We start from the raw sequence: 17,126 nt of genomic DNA, 5'->3' as shown, positions 1-17,126 counted from the left end.
CTCAACCAACTCCAGTTCTAAACTCTAGTTATTTTAATGCTAATGATATCCTCCTTTTCTTTTTGGCACATGGAACTCTTGGTGGGAAATCTGTTCTTCTCCATGGTGCTCCAGCAAGTGCACAACGAGGTTGGGCCTCTGAGATTGGTGTCCTCCAGAATTCAGGTTGGAGGTAAAGGTTATGCAGGAAACTGTACAAGAGAGGACATATCTATGAGGAACAACATACACCAGGTCCCCCCATATTTCTTTGTGTTTCATGTACGATTCCTTCTTCCACCAAATAATTTATTTGTCCTCGCATCCTTCCAATCCAATTTGTACATACAGGTAATGTTTTGGCGGTGGTCAGTTGAGTCGCCAACGGAGAGAGCATCTGAGAGGAGATGAGTAGATGTTCTAGAGGCTTTTGTACATCTGATCTATTCTTCAAAAAGTCGAGCGACTCGATTTATACACTTGTCCGTTAGAGTCAATAGGCCAGTTCGCTGATCCTCCCACTTCTCTTTCAGGCCTTGAAAATCTCTAGCCGCACTGGCGGCAGCGGCAACGAGCCGACGGCGCCTCCGACGAGGTTGCAGCGATGGAACCCGCATCAAGGCAGGGCGGGCGGGCGGCATGGGCCACTGGCGTTTGGAGCGATGGCGGATGACATCTCATCGTGCTCCTAGCCGGCGACGGTCGATGAAGGCTGCAGCAGCGCACACGGCCCCCTCCTCCACATCTTGGTGACGCTGTCATGGCCTCCTCATTCATCAGAGGCGCTCAACCAACTCAAGTTCTGAACTCTAGTTATTTTAATGCTAATGATATCCTCCTTTTCTTTTTGGCACATGAAACTCTTGGTGGGAAATCTGTTCTTCTCCATGGTGCTCCAGCAAGTGCACAACGAGGTTGGGCCTCTGAGATTGGTGTCCTCCAGAATTCAAGTTGGAGGTAAAGGTTATGCAGAAAACTGTACAAGAGAGGACATATCTACGAGGAACAACATACACCAGGTCCCCCATATTTCTTTGTGTTTCATGTACGATTCCTTCTTCCACCAAATAATTTATTTGTCCTCGCATCCTTCCAATCCAATTTGTACATACAGGTAATGTTTTGGCGGTGGTCAGTTGAGTCGCCAACGGAGAGAGCATCTGAGAGGAGATGAGTAGATGTTCTAGAGGCTTTTGTACATCGAGCAACTTCCTCTTCATATATCTCATCTATTCTTCAAAAAGTCGAACGACTCGATTTATACTCTTGTCCGTTAGAGTCAATAGCCACAGCCTCTTGCGTATTCAGGTCCCCCACTCCGCCAATATGTGTATTTCAAAATATTCAAGCCCTTGGTTCTCTTTCATGTGACCGCCTCTTTGTGATTTCCGACTCAACAATTCATGGCATTTACATGAATTAGTAGTAGTGATAAGTAGTATGGATGCCATAGGATTATTTTCCTTCTCACATTCAAGTACTGTATTAGTTATTGCGAGCTTCTTCTCTATAGTTTGGTAAACCTACTAACATCAGTTAATTGTTTTTCTTTTTCTTGTGCTCAACTTGCAGGTAACAATTACTTGAAAAGTCTAATATGCATCCTTTCACTCAAAAACCTTGAAAATAAAATGACAAGAATTTGGTATACATTTCTGGAATTAAATTTCTTTCTTATATTGCAATTTATATTATCAATGATTTTTGATGAATTAAATTTCCTTTGCTTGAAAGCAAAGCCACCTTTTTCTAACACGGTAAAGCTATGCTTACAAGTATTCACTAATTAGCTTGTGAAGATATCAGACACAAGGTCACTCACTATTAAAAATAAGGAATGGATCTGTACAATAATGAGTTGGTACTTTCTTTTAATTTGAGTTTCATAATTTGGACAGTGTTTTTTCTCAATTGAACTATGATTATTATTGTTGTTCCATGCATTTGTTATGAACTAATGTCCCATCTTATGTTACTTGACAATATTGCAAAGCATATGTTTTGGTGGAGCTATTTGAATGACTATGATTTTACCTTCTTTACTATTTTCTGTTGATACTACCATTTGGATAGAAAATTCATATGTGATTAGTAAGTTTGCATTTAGATTTTTCATTTATATTTCATGTGTTTCCTCAAAGATTTATTTCACAAGGTAATATCATTTGCAAGAGACCTACTCATCGCCTCCAGACATTTGTCTCTCTGTAAGTAATAAAGTGGTTTGGAAATTTTGATTTGTGGTATGGTTAGGATGTCATCATCATTTTTTGTATGATAGTATTATCCGATAATGGGAAAATGACACTTTTTTCATTACCACATATGTTGTCTTACCATTAACTGTACTAAATCTGAAATAATGTTAATTGGGGCTTCAAGTACTCCACTACCTACTAGCTTTTGGAGAGGAAATCATAACTGACCAAATTTGCATATTTTCTGAAAAATTCCATGGTAACGAGGGATAATGTTCATAGCTACAGCCCATAGCTAGAAAAAAAGTACCTTCATATTTTATTTGGTGTCGTGACTGTTGCAAATATTGTCATCCAGTCAATGTTCTAGGCTACTTGCATACAAGGTCTTGCTTCTTAGAGTGGTTTTGTATTAGGAAATGACCTATTATCACATATAATATTTTGACATGCCCTCACTAAACTAACTCGTTACCTTCTCATACCGCATTTTTTTTGAAAAGATGCAAAGTGTTGTTTCTCACGTGTGATTCACAACTACTTTGAGATTTCTAATTCAACTCATGCCTGCCTCAGCATAAATTTGTATGCCAGTGCACTTTTCAATTTATTCCCAATTTAAACAGAATGGGCAAAGTAGCTCCCTTATGTATAGCGTATTACGTTATTATGGACCGACTATTAACATTATTGTATTTTTCACTGAATGTAGTATCGAGTGTACATATTGTACTACCATTATTTATATATACATAATTATACTATATAGATTTTTTCAAATATTTATATTATTCTTTTATCAGAATGGACGAGTGTGCGAATAGATTCTATGACTGAACTTACATTTATAGATATATGGGTCACTATGTTATTCTCCTACATTGTTTATCCTAAAAGTACTACTCTCATTGTTTTGTGGAATCATATATACTATTGCAATTCCTATCATTCTATTGGTAAAATCGACGGACGCAGCAACGCGCACCATGAATGATCTAGTGGGTACAGAGAACTGAAGCTATATCCGCCTCCTCCACAACCATGAGCCCCGGGAATTGAAGCTATCCACCTCCACGTCACCGCCAAGCGTCTAATCGATCGACGATATTAAGCCCACCAAGCTTCTCTTCAATGGAAGGGAAAGATTGGTGGCCTTCATGGGATATAAGCATCCACGACCTGTTATGCACTACTCTTCCTCATTCCCGGCAGCGCTCGCGAACGTGTCGGCTTCGTGGTCGTGGCGGCGGGGCGCTGCCAGGATAGAGTTGACGATGTCCTTGTCGCCGTCGAACACCTCATCCACTGCCTCGTCCATCTTCTCGTAGTCTGACTGTAAATCCGCTTGATACTGTATGTACCGCCGACGGCCGCAACGGATTTCACAAGAGGTGATATAGGAGTCTATCAGCGCCTCTGAGGGAGTCCAGGACTAGGGGTTCTTGGGCCACCAGTCTATCTCCGGATAGGTGGGCCGCTCTGTGACTATTACGGAAGGCCCGAGCTATAAGACAACACCTTCTTCAGGATGGAAACATGTGAAGTCTTGGTGTGTGCTTGAAGTCAAGATGGTAGAATCGGCATGTTTATTCCCTCATGGTAACCGATGATATGTAACCCTAGGTACCACTAGTGTCTATATAAATCGAAGGGTTTTAGTTCGTAGGAGACAAAATCATTCTCCGACCCATCTAGGGTTTAGTTCATCTGATCTCGTGGTAGATCGACTCTGCAATCGTCATAAACACATCAATATAATCAAGCGGGATGTAGGGTTTTACCTCTTTAAGAGGGTCCGAACCTAGGTAAATATTGTCCCTGTTTTTTTCTTTTTTTTCCCCATTAATGCAAGATCCACAACTCGGGACCTGTTGGGGATATTCCCCATGGTTTGGCCCGGCCAGGAGGTAAGACCCGGCCCATCATTTGGCAGCTCATGGGTCACCTAGATTACCGGGTCGAACGAGATGACAAGGCCTAAGGCCCAGTGTGCAACCCGATGAATGACAGCTCATAGAGAGGTCTTGAGGGCCGCCTCGCACAGAAGGTCCAAGGAGAGGAAAAGTTCCTTGAGAAGAGAAGCAAGACCCGGACTAAAATTTAGCTTGTTTTCCTTTTAAACCGATGAAGCATGTATTTGCCTTTTTTTCTTTCTTAATGAAATCGACAGAGCTCATGCTTTGCTCGTAAAAATGAAAGTCATTTACAATGGTGCTTTTAGTGGACGTGTAAACATGGTAGAATTGTTCTCCGTAAAAGTTAATATTATCGGTTTTAAAAGTTTAGAATGCAACTTTTCTGCTTTTGAAGTTGAAGGACTAAATCTAGACTTTGTCAAGAGTTAAGATACGAAAACTATATTTTTTTCTAATCTCTAAAATATATGAGCAGCATAGGGAAAAAAAGAGCTCCAATTTAGATGTCATATAAAGCCATGTGTGTGCACACGAAAAACCTCCCGCGGCAAGCGTGATCAACAATCTACAAATCTCACACACGAAAACCAACGTGGCATTGGGAACACGTTGTTTGATATATGTGTATAACAAAGAGATGTTTTTCCGGCATGTACATATTGTTCCCAACAACAAAAAAAGTGTTTTGACGGCATATAATATGGCATTCCCCTTCTATCCCACACACACATGTCATTTTGCAAACCAAGCCGTGGTTGGATGGTTAGTAGGAATGTGGTATCTCCTGCTCATCAGATCAAATTTCAGATTTAATATTGGTGCTTACATTTTTCTGGATTTATTTCAGGTCTTTTGACGATTTCCTTAAGTGGGAGCAGACGTTCCCATCGACTACAAAGGTGTCTGTGGCGACTTCATTAATCTCAAGATGATGTGTCGGCTCTCCTGAATATCCTCATAGTGATAGAATGTGCGTGTGTGCGTTCATAGGGATGAGTGTATCTTCGTGTTTATGAGGAACTTCGATTGTACTCTGCTAAAAAAACACATGTCATTTTGACAAAAAAATGTATATTATCCAAGCTCCCCCCATTAGTTGTATTCTCGGACAAAATAGGACCTGCTAGAGCGGAGTCGGATTTTTAAAGTTTTGAAAAGAAAAATCCAAACAAAACGTGCTTGTGCTAGAGTGGACTACTTTATTTTTTATGTGTAGCTCACGTCAAAAACGTATTTCATCATACATATTCTTTAGAAAATGTAGAGAAAAAACGCACCGGCTTGCGCTTTTTCTTTTTGAGAAGGAGGAAGCGAGCCCCCGGCCTCTGCATCAATCGATGCATGCAGTCATATTATTAAAAATAGTTCAAAGTAACATCTTAGGTCCACAAAGCTCTGAAGCTCGAAATGAAAAGCAAAGCAAAAATGATATGAAGGAAAAACTGCCACATCCGGCATAACTAATAGCAGACTACGATGCCTATACACCTAGTCTATTATTAGCACGCCATCCAAACCGGTTGAAGATAACCCGTGCGACCATCTCCCATCAGTTGCACCCAATATCCATAAGCTCCCTGGAGTCCGCATGGCTGAGTAACGACCACGTACGGATCCAAGATGTTGCTCTGAAGATAACCTGTAAAAAGTTGTTGAAGTTCTTGCCATTAAAAATCATGTCATTCCTGGTATTCCATATAGCCCAAAATAGAGCACATATCCCAATTCTAATAAGTTTCGATATTTTAACGTCGACTCCATTAAGCCACGTTGTAAATATGGAGGTAATACATGTAGGTGGGATAACATTAAAGGCTATATCAACAGTGCGTCATAGTAGTTTTGCAAGAGGACAGTCCAGAAAAATGTGTCTTATTGTTTCATTTTGCTCACAATAGCAACAATTAGATCTACCTCTCCAACTACGTTAAATTAAGTTATCTTTGGTTAATACCACACCTTTGTGTATAAACCACATGAAATTTTTAATCCTTAGCGGCACTTTGATATTCCAAATATGTAAAGATCTGGATAAGGGTCCCGTGTTTATTAAATCCGTATACATGGACTTTACTGAGAATACTCCATTCACAGCTAAAATCCAGCGAACACTATCTGGCTCATCAGATAATTGCACTTGCATTAGTCTTCTGACCAAATGCAACCATGCCTCCCAGCATGCTCCCACTAAAGCTCGTCTGAACTGCATATTAAGAGGTACCGATTGTAGTACCGTGGACGCATAGTCCTCTTTACGTTGTGCAATATTATAAAGCATGGGATATTGAAATGCTAGAGGTGTGCCCCCAAGCCAAGTATCCTTCCAAAATCTTGTTGAGGCACCATCACCTACTATAAATTTCACCCTCTGGAAAAAAGTCACCTTTATCTTCATTAACCCTTTCCAGAAAGGTGAGTCATTTGGTCTACTTGTAACCTGGGCTAAAGTTTTTGAATTTAGGTATTTATTCTTCAGTATTTGAATCCACATTCCTTCGGTCTCCGTGGATAGCCTAGATTTTCAATGCCCAAACCCCCCTGGTCTTTCGGTCTACATATAATATCCCAACGTGCCAATCTGTATTTCTTCTTAGCCTCATCACTTTGCCAGAAGAAACGAGATCTATAAAAATCTAGTATTTTCCGTACCCCTACTGATATTTCAAAAAAAAGACAAGAGGAACACGGGTAGGCTTGTTAACACGGAGTTTATTAATACAAGCCTCCCTCCATATGACATAAGCTTGCCCTTCCAACAGCTTAGCTTTTTTTCAAATCTATCTTCAATACATTTCCATTCTTTATTTGTCAGTCGCCTATGATATATAGGAATCCCGAGATAGCTAAATGGAAGTGATCCCATTTCACATCCAAATAACTGTCTGTAAGCGTCTTGCTCTTCTTTTGCCTTCCCAAAGCATAGAAGTTCGCTTTTGTTAAAATTAATTTTCAGCCCCGATAGCTGTTGGAATAAGCACAATAATAGTTTCATATTCCTCGCTTTAGCCATATCGTGTTCCATGAAAATAATTGTATCATCCGCATATTGTAATATGGACACACCCCCATCTACCAGATGTGGAATGAGGCCACCTACTTGGCCCTTCTCTTTGGCTCTGGCAATGAGTATTGTCAACATGTGTGCTACTATGTTGAACAACACTGGAGACATTGAATCACCCTGCCTTAATCCTTTATGTGTTTGAAAATAATGACCTAAGTCATCATTAACTTTAACTCCTACACTGCCTTTCTGAATGAAAGTATCAACCTGATCCCTCCATTTTTCATTGAATCCTTTCATACGTAAGGCCTGTTGAAGAAAAGGCCATTTTACGTTATCATAGGCTTTCTCGAAATCCACTTTAAAGATAATCCCATCTAGTTTCTTTGTATGAATTTCGTGCAGCGTTTCATGTAGGACAACCACACCCTCTAAGATGTGTCTTCCAAGCATGAACGCAGACTGCGTCGGTTGGACAACTGAATGAGCTATCTTCATCAATCTATTCGTGCCAACCTTTGTAAAGATTTTGAAGCTAACATTGAGTAGACAGATCGGTCTAAACTGTTCAATGCGTATAGCCTCCGTCCTTTTTGGCAACAACGTAATTGTTCCAAAGTTAAGGTGGAATAGTTGCAACTGACCATTAAATAAATCTTGAAACATAGGCATGAGGTCCCCCTTGATGATATGCCAGCACTTTTTTATAAAATTCTGCCGGTGCTTTCATCGAAAGAGACCACCATCTCTTTCGGTGCACCAAATAGTTTCTTGTAATATTCAGAGATATATAATTTTAAGTTCTCGTGACCTAGTATTGTTCCTTCATCTTGCTCAAGTTGTGTAATTTTTTTCTTTCTATGTTTGCCATTTGCAATCATGTGAAATAATTGAGTATTATCGTCCCCATGGACCACCTTTGTCACCTTAGCTCTTAGTGTCCATTTCATCTCCTCTTCTCTCAAAAGTTTTTGCAACTTCTTCTCAACATCAATCTTGTTATTTCTATCAGTAAGATTGAGCTGAGCCGACTCGGCTTTCACGTCTAATTCATCAATCAAACATGTGAGTCGTTCTTTTTCTATTTTATATATGCTGCTCTGATTTTTCGCCCATCCTCTCACAAACTGACGCAAATGTCTGATTTTGTTTTGCCATCTTTCTATATTCGTGGATCCACCTAAGTCTCTAGCCCATTCAGCAGCTATGAGATCCATGAAACCTTCTCTTTCAAGCCAACTTAGTTCAAAAGAGAAGACATTTCTATTACCCTCATGGTTGGCCTCCCCTGAGTCAACAATGGGAGGTGTGTGATCTGAGATGGCTCTTTGTAATGCATGCACTGTGACCAAAGGGTACTTCTGCTCCCACTCGACACTGGTCAGTACTCGGTCCAACTTCTCATATGTTGGCACCGGCAGTGAGTTTGCCCATGTGAATTGTCTACCAGTGAGGTTAATCTCCCTGAGATCAAGACTCTCAATAACCATGTTGAACATAAGTGACCACCGCGTGTCAAAGTTATCATTATTTTTTTTCATTCTGCCTTCTAATAGTATTAAAATCTCCCTCCACCATAATTGGAAGTCTTTCTTCTCCACAGATTCTTACTAGATCCGCTAAAAACCAGGTTTGAGCTCAGGTTGCGCCGCTCCATATACGGCCACTAGAGCCCACCTGAAACTTTCAAGTTTCGACCTCACACGAAATTTGGCGGTAAATTCGCCATAGACCACACTCATCACCTCTAAAGTCTCGCACTTAACACCAAGTAAGATTCCACCAGATCTACCCCTTGGTGGTAAGCAATGTCAATCAAAATCAACCCCTCCTGACAGGGTATTTAAAAATGGATGTGTGAAATTATCTCTCCCAGTTTCTTGTAATGCCATAAAATCAAGCTTATATTCTAGTGATGCTTCTCTAAAGAACCTCTTTTTAGCCAAGTCTACAAGACCTCTGCTATTTCAGAAAATTCCTTTCATATTTCATCATGGAATTTTTTCTAACATCCTACTGGATAGCTTCGCGCAGGTCACAGCATTGTCTCCGTTGTCGTCGTCGGCTCCGGCCAACCTTGTCCGCGCGCCATCGATCCAACTTTTTGCCCCGTGTGGGAGAAGAAACTATGACCCCGGCGTGTGCCTTTTTTTACGTGCAACAACCAGTCATCTAGACACTCCCACGACCACCATCTCCTATTAGAAGAAGGATAGGAGTCAGTCTCAGCAGTCTTTGAACCAACTCCTCCATTATTACTTTGTGCCTTCTGCAAGTAGAGGGCGATCGCCATAGCCATGCATGGGAGGAAGCAAAAGGGGTCTCGAGAGTGCGATCGTGTGTTTACTAGTGCTGGGGCTGGGGTGGGTGCAAGTAGAGGGCGTGGATTGCGGCGCGAACGTCTTCAAATTGGCCTGCTACAATGCTTGCCTTCTCGGCCCTAGTAAAGTTTTTCAGTGCGCAAACTTCTGTGGTTGTCAGCTCCCCGCTGTCTTGGCCTTTGCAGGCCGCTCCGGTAAAGACAGACAACTCCCTGTTTCTAATTTGTTCTCCCTCTAGTAAAATTATTTCCAGTTTATCTACCATCTCCTTTTCAAAGTAGATGTGATCCTAAAAAAGTGTAGGGTCAAATTAGTATAACCAGGTTTGCCAAGGATAATGTTTCTGTAATACTCCTACGATTTATCATCATTTTCATCAAAAAAATGATAAAAATATCTAATAAAGAAGGGATGATAGTGTTAACATACATGTACTTAGTCCTCCTTGTATATAAGATCTGGACCGGCTTCATGGCCTGCGTGCCACCTCTCTCGGATGCCATTCTCCCTCTCTCTGCTATATATATATGTAACACACATGTACATGATGATTCAGTGCAAGAAATCAATCTCTATCTTGGTATCAGACTCCAGACTCTCCCCATGACCACCTCCGATCTCCCCTCCACGCCGGCCACCGGCTCCAGCAGCAGCTCGTCCTTGACGACGGTCGTCGACACCGCCGCGGCGCCCAGCCCTGCCACCACCGCTGCCTCCTCCCCCTTCATTTTCGGTACACTTCTGCTCCATCTACGTTCGCGCCCCTCTTCTCCACCACCGCGCCCCTCTCCGCTGCTCCACCCCCTCAGCCCGCCGCTCCTCAACCACGCCATCCCATCTTCCACGACAACATCCAGAACCACATCAAATTTCAACTAAACCCTGACGACCACAACTATCATAAGTGGAATTCCTTCTTCCTCCTTGTTCTTCTCCGTTACGGCATCACCCACTTCATTGAACAACCCCTCCCTCCCGACGCCGATGCTCATCTCCGTGAACTCGGCGCCCACCTTGTTCTCTGGATCTACTCCACCCTGGCTGATCCCCTCATCGATCACGTCGTTGGCGCCACCACCACCTTCGATCTCTGGGGGCACTTCCGTGACTACTTCCTCGCCAATCGCGCCGCCCGGTACATGACCCTCAATCGGCAGTACCGCAATCTCAAACAGGGGGATCTCTCTGTCGCCGAATATGCTCGCCGCATGAAGCTCCTCACCGCCGGTCTCGCCGACATCGACTACCCTGTCAATGAAGTGGATCTCACCACTCAGTTCCTCCACGGCATCGACAAACGGCTCGACACCATTCGCGTCGTTCTCAGCGACACGGTGCCTCTACCGCCGTTCGATATTGTCTTCTCTCGGCTCAAACTTGCCGAAGAGAATCTCTCCCAACGGGAGGCCGACGACCGTGCCACCATCCTCGCCGTCACCAGTGGCCCCACCCCCGGCTCCTCCACTCCGCGCTCTGGCGATCGATCCGCCGACTCCACTGATCGCGGGCCAAGCCAGCCCTAGGGTCGTGGTTGTGGTCAAGACGGCGGTGATCGCGGCCGCGTACGGGGTCGTGGCCGTGGTCGTGGATGCGGTGATCACACCGGTCGTGGTCCTCCTCTTCACCTCCCGTACAACCCATACATGGGGTTTTTCGCCCCATACGGCATGGCGATCCCTCCACCTCGCCTTGGATGGGTTCCCCCCCCAACTTCGTCGGCGTTCTTGGGCCCGCCCAGGGCTCCCATGCACAGGTGTGTATCCTATTCACCACCTGCCAGCCGCTCCTCCTCCGTCGTCCCACCAGCGAGCATGGGATCACCTTGCCATGCTTCATGCCACCTACAACGCCAACAACCAGCCACCCGCGGGCTCCGCCACCAACAACTCGTACCTCGACAGCGGCGCGACATCCCACATCACCCACAACCCTGGTAACCTCACCCTCTCGACTTCTCCATTAAAGCATAAATTATCTAGTGTTGTCGTCGGCAATGGGCATCATCTTCCCATCATCGGCACCGGATCCACCACTCTCTCTCCCTCCCCCTTCCACCTTCGTGACGTCCTCTTTTCCCCCACACATCGTCACTAACCTAATCTCTGTCCGCCAATTTACACGCACTCATGTTCCATTGAATTTTACCCCTTTGGCTTTCTTTTGAAGGATCTGCGCACCAGGAAGGTTCTCATGATCTCCGCTAGCTCCGGCGATCTCTACCCATTCTTCGGAAATAACTCGACGTGGCCAGCTGCGCTCTCCGCCACCACCTCCACCGCCGACATGTGGCACCGCCGCCTTGGCCACCCTGGCTGGCAGTCCCTTTCATCCATTACTAGCGATTTTCTTTCCCCTTGTAATAAATCCCCAGCAACACCATGTACTGCCTGCCAATTAGGTCGGCAGCCTCGCCTCTCCTTCCCCTCCTCTACTAGCCGAACCTATTCACCGTTCGAGTTAATCCATTGTGATCTTTGGACATCTCCCGTTGTAAGTTTTTCGGGCTACAAATACTATTGATTGTATTGGACGATTACTCTCATTTCTCCTGGTCGTTTCCCCTACACAACAAATCTTACACCTCTCTCACCCTCGAACGCTTCTTCTCGTTCGTACGCTCTCCAATGTGACAACGGCGGGGAGTTCATCAACACCCACCTTCGATCCTTCTTCTCCCTCAATGGCATTGCCTACCGGTTATCCTGCCCTCACACCTCCCCCCAAAACGGCAAGGCCGAACGCCTTCTCCGCACCCCGAACGATGTCATCCGCACTCTCCTCGTCCAAGCCAACCTCCCTCCTCCGTTTTGGGTCGAGGCTCTACACACCGCGACATACCTGCTCAACCGGCGACCATCCCGTGCCATCGATGGCCACACACCTTACCTACGTCTTCACGGCATCCCTCCTACATACGATCACCTCCACGTATTCGGTTGCCTATGCTTCCCCAATCTTTACGCCACAACAGATCACAAGCTCTCCCCTCGCTCCACACGTTATGTGTTCCTCGGCTACCTCTGGAGCACAAGGGCTACCATTGCTACGATCTCTCCTCGCGTTGAGTTATTGTCTCCCGTCACATAATCTTTGATGAAGCAACGTTCCCGTATGCTCCAACCACACCCTCGGCCACACCGATACCAGCCACACCCCATCCACCACACCAGATCCGCTACCTGCCACCACTACCAGCCCCACCCACCCCACCTACCTCGTACTGCAACGAACCGACCGGTTCTGTCGCTCCCATCCAATCCCACCCACCCAACACAATCATCGCGCCAACAGTTCCCTCTCCTAGCCCCACACCTGGCACCCCCACGACCGCATCTTCTTCGACTGTCGTGCCCCACTCACCTGCTCGCGCCGAACCCACCGGATCTCCCTCTGACGCACCAATACCCACCTCTGTCGCACCTGCTACACCATCTTCCTCAGATCCCGCACCTACCTCGCATGCCGCGCACATTCCCTCCACCAGATCCTCCTCAGTTTCCGCGCCGGCCAATCGAACACCTCCACGTGTCCCTCCACATGCAATACCGACCGCGCCACCCCTGAACTCCCATCCCATGCGCACCCGATCCAAAGCTGGTTTTTTCCAACCCAAGCGCCTCTTCCTGACTACCACGTCTACCACCGCCATTTCTCTCATTCCACCTACCTATCGTTCCGCTCTAAAGGATCCCCATTGGCTTACCGCAATGCAAGATGAATATAATGCTTTAATTCAGAATTCGACTTGGTATTTGGTTCCCAAACCTGCAGGTGTCAATGTGGTGACTGGCAAGTGGATATTTCGCCACAAATTCAATCCCGATGGGTCCTTGGCAAGGTACAAAGCACGGTGGGTCATCTGTGGTTTTACACAACAAGAAGGGGTCGATTATAACGAGACGTTCAACCCTGTGGTGAAGCCAGCAACCATTCGCGTCGTCTTGAGCATTGCCACCTCCAGCAGCTGGCCGATACACCAACTCGACGTCAAGAACGCTTTTATCCATGGCGATCTAAAGGAGACAGTCTACCGTGCCCAACCATCAGGCTTCATTGACCCAACTTCTCCAAACCACATATGTCTCCTTCGAAAATCCCTTTACGGTCTCAAACAGGCACCACGCACCTGGTTCCACCGCTTCCGCTCATTTCTTATTTCCCTTGGTTTCACCGCGTCCAAAAGTGACACCTCCCTCTTCATTCTGCGTCGAGGATCCTCCATCGCCTACCTACTGGTCTATGTCGATGATGTAATCCTCACAGCCAGCTCCACTCATACCCTACACCACATCATCCATTCCCTCAAACAGGAATTCTCCATGACTAATATCGGGGAACTTCATCACTTCCTCGGCATCAATGTCACACCAAACCCCTCCGGCCTGTTCTTGTGCCAACAACAGTATGCACTTGAGATCCTTGATCGCGCTGACATGCTGAACTACAAACCAGTTCCCACACTTGTCGACACCTCCTCTAAGCTATCTGCTACCGCTAGTCACCCACTGTCCAACCCCACGCATTACAAAAGTCTTGCCGGCGCTCTGCAATACCTAACCCTCACACGCCCAGACATCTCATATGCAGTCCAGCAGATCTGCTTGTTTATGCTAACCCTAATCAACCTCGCGACACTTACATGCAGCTCGTCAAACGAATTCTCCGTTATATCAAGGGCACCACTCACTTCGGCATACAGTTCTACAAAGCCTCTTCGCCGCATCTCCTCGCCTACACAGACGCTGATTGGGCTGGGTGCTTGGGCTGGGTGCCCGGATACACGTCGATCCACTTCTGGCTTTTGCGTCTTCCTTGGACAGAACCTGGTTTCTTGGTCGTCGAAGCGACAGGTAACAGTCAGTCGATCCAGTGCAGAGGCTGAATACAGGGGCATCGCCAACTGCGTCGCCGAAACATGTTGGAAACATGTTGGGTTCGTCAGCTTCTTCACGAGCTCCTGCGCCCACCGACTCGAGCAACAATTGTATAATGTGACAATGTCAGCGCCTCCTACCTTGCCAGCAATCCGGTGCAGCACCAACGAACTAAACACATCGAGATTGATCTGCATTTTGTTCGTGACAAGGTAGCTCTCGGCGACACTCACGTTCTCCATGTTCCATCAAGCTCGCAGTTCGGCGATCTGTTCACAAAGGGCTTACCAACACCAGTGTTCAACGAGTTTCGATCCAGCCTGAACGTCCATCCCAATGGCGTCCCGGCTGAGGGGGGTGTTAACATACATGTACTTAGTCCTCTTGTATATAGGATCTGGACCGGCTCCATGACCTGCGTGCCACCTCTCTCGGATGCCACTCTCCCTTTCTCTGCTATATATATGTAACACACATGTACATGCTGATTCAGTGAAGAAAATCAATCTCTATCTTATAGAGGTCATGCCTATCCAAAACATCAATTATCCTTTAACGGACAATTCTTCCACTCTGACAAGATTTTATTTACGTGCCAACTATTTCGTTTTGGCAGATGAACCAAACGCCAGCTTGGGATGCAAATCTTCCGTGTGTTACAACATGGTCAACACAGGTAAATAAAATACATCTGATATATTTATCTTCACTTCTGCTTCAGGACACCCCTCCTAAACATAAGAATGGTCCAGATTAATCGATACCTCTTCATAATAAAGGGTAAGATGGTCATATTCACGTATCGGCTGTATTTTTTTTATAAGCACACACCCTGAGCGTTGTTCATGTCTTCTTTATTTTTTAAACCACCAAAAAAATTATGTGAGGAGCAAGATCCGAACCATGCACGTTTAGATATTACCAAAGCTGCGCTAACCAACTGGTCTACAAGACCCTACGTGCTACAACTATTTTTTACTCTAATAAACAACATTGGAAACGCAGTATTCGTTATATTGTTTCCTTTTTATATTTATTTTTTCCTTTTCCTTTTTTTGATTTTCTTTTCCTTTCTAAATGTGTTACCTTTTTAAACCTCACACCATTTGTTTTTTAAAATGATCATTTTTTCTTAAAAATAGGTGATTTTTTCACAGATTGCTAAAGTATTTTTTCTTTTCTAAATTCGTGAACTATTCCTGAAATACGCGAACTTTTATTGGAAGTTAATTAAAATTTTATAAAGTTGATGATCTATTATTTTAAAAATTGATGTACTATTACTTAAACCGTAATTTTGGTATTCAAAACCCTAAACCCTAAATTGTTGGGAAGTTGTTAACAACTTTGGAAAATGTATTGAAGTTTTTAAAATTTTCATACATAGTTTGAAATTCCAAAATTGTGCACAAATTAAAATTAGGTCCGTTTCATGAGTCGGAGTAACTTCATCGCATTATAACACCTCTTTCGCCCTTACCGACACCCGTGCGTTTGACATGATGTATATGCATATGTTTATCGCATTATAACATCATCGCATTATTTTAAAAATTGATGACCTATTACTCAAACCGTAATTTTGGTATTCTAAACCCTAAACCCTAAATTGTTGGGAAGTTGTTAACAAATTTGGAAAATGTGCAGATTTCATATGTAATTTGAAATTCCAAAATTGTGCACAAACTAAATTTGGATCCGTTTGCATGACTTGGAGTAACATCATCGCATTATAACACACGATGTACGTACATATGTTTATCTAAACTATTTTTTATGACCCGTGCGTTCCACATGATGTACGTAGATACATTTATCTAAACTATTTTTCAATTTATTGAATAAGTTTCAAAAGATTAATAAAGATTAGAAAAGGATAAAATGAATTTAAGAAAAGTTCAAGATATTTAAAATCACGAATTAAAAAAATGAAAATAGGGTAAAAAATAAATACAAAAGTAAAAGGAGTTGACGAGCAAAATTTAAATCAAAATAGAGAAACCGCTGTATTTAAATCAAAGGAGTTGATTTTCTATATATAAGGGAGATATCATACTTGAATTTTAGTAGAAGACAAGAAAATGGTGTACGGGCGTATATATAGTGGATCCTTCGTACATACGAAAATTGATGTGAAAAGTTCATATTACCCTTATACGGTTTGTAAGGGGGTGTACCGAAGCGGGGCTCATTTATCTTGCATTTGTACATATGTTAGTTCCTGGCGCATATTTTTTTTTCTGGCACCAGCTACCAACAGTGAAGAGATGAAAATCAATGTGAAACGTTGGTGATGCTTGTGATAGTTTCTGTAAGGGGGATACTTACCTGGCATCCCTTGATGCGTAATGATGCATATCAGCATATGCATGGTATGAAATTTCGCAGCCCAGTGTCATGTGTCTCCATCCTGTTCAATCAAACTGGATCCCGTTGAGAGTATCCAAACCAGTGTGTCAGTTTGTTTATGTGCTTGTCTGTATTTTCTTTCGTTGCTCCAATAAAAGATATCAGGGTGAATGTCATGTTGCTGCCTGCTTGATGTACTGCCTGGCTGAAATATGATATATGTTGAATCATTTACAAACTCTATGAGCAAATGCCTCGCGTGATATTCTTCGGTCTTTAATTTATTTAGTTTAGGCCTAACCTCAAGTTGTTTGATGTCTGTGATATGAACCATAAATGGATCTTCTTTTTCGCATTTTTAGTGACAACTTCCGCGACATTCATATGTTGGGAGTTCTGACCTCCTTTTCAAAGAAGAATAAAAATATTCATTTGATATGTATGGCATCGATTAAACAAGTCTGAGCTGCTAGTTCAGATGGAAT

The 17,126-nt window shown here is 43.9% G+C and overlaps 1 protein-coding gene across 1 annotated transcript; it reads left to right on the top strand.

The window, feature by feature from the left end:
- The first annotated feature begins 9,398 nt into the window (after positions 1–9,398).
- On the top strand, positions 9,399–16,586 carry LOC123419622 (type-5 thionin-like). Its single transcript, XM_045107203.1, has 3 exons — positions 9,399–9,612; positions 14,909–14,968; positions 16,543–16,586. The coding sequence occupies exons 1-3, from the start codon at positions 9,399–9,401 to the stop codon at positions 16,584–16,586; spliced, it is 318 nt and encodes a 105-aa protein (XP_044963138.1).
- Positions 16,587–17,126: the final 540 nt, after the last annotated feature.

This window comes from Hordeum vulgare, chromosome 1H (genome assembly GCF_904849725.1).
Source record: "Hordeum vulgare subsp. vulgare chromosome 1H, MorexV3_pseudomolecules_assembly, whole genome shotgun sequence".
Taxonomy (NCBI): Eukaryota; Viridiplantae; Streptophyta; class Magnoliopsida; order Poales; family Poaceae; genus Hordeum; species Hordeum vulgare.
Note: the sequence above shows the minus strand (reverse complement) of the source record. Positions and strands in the feature narration are given on the sequence as shown.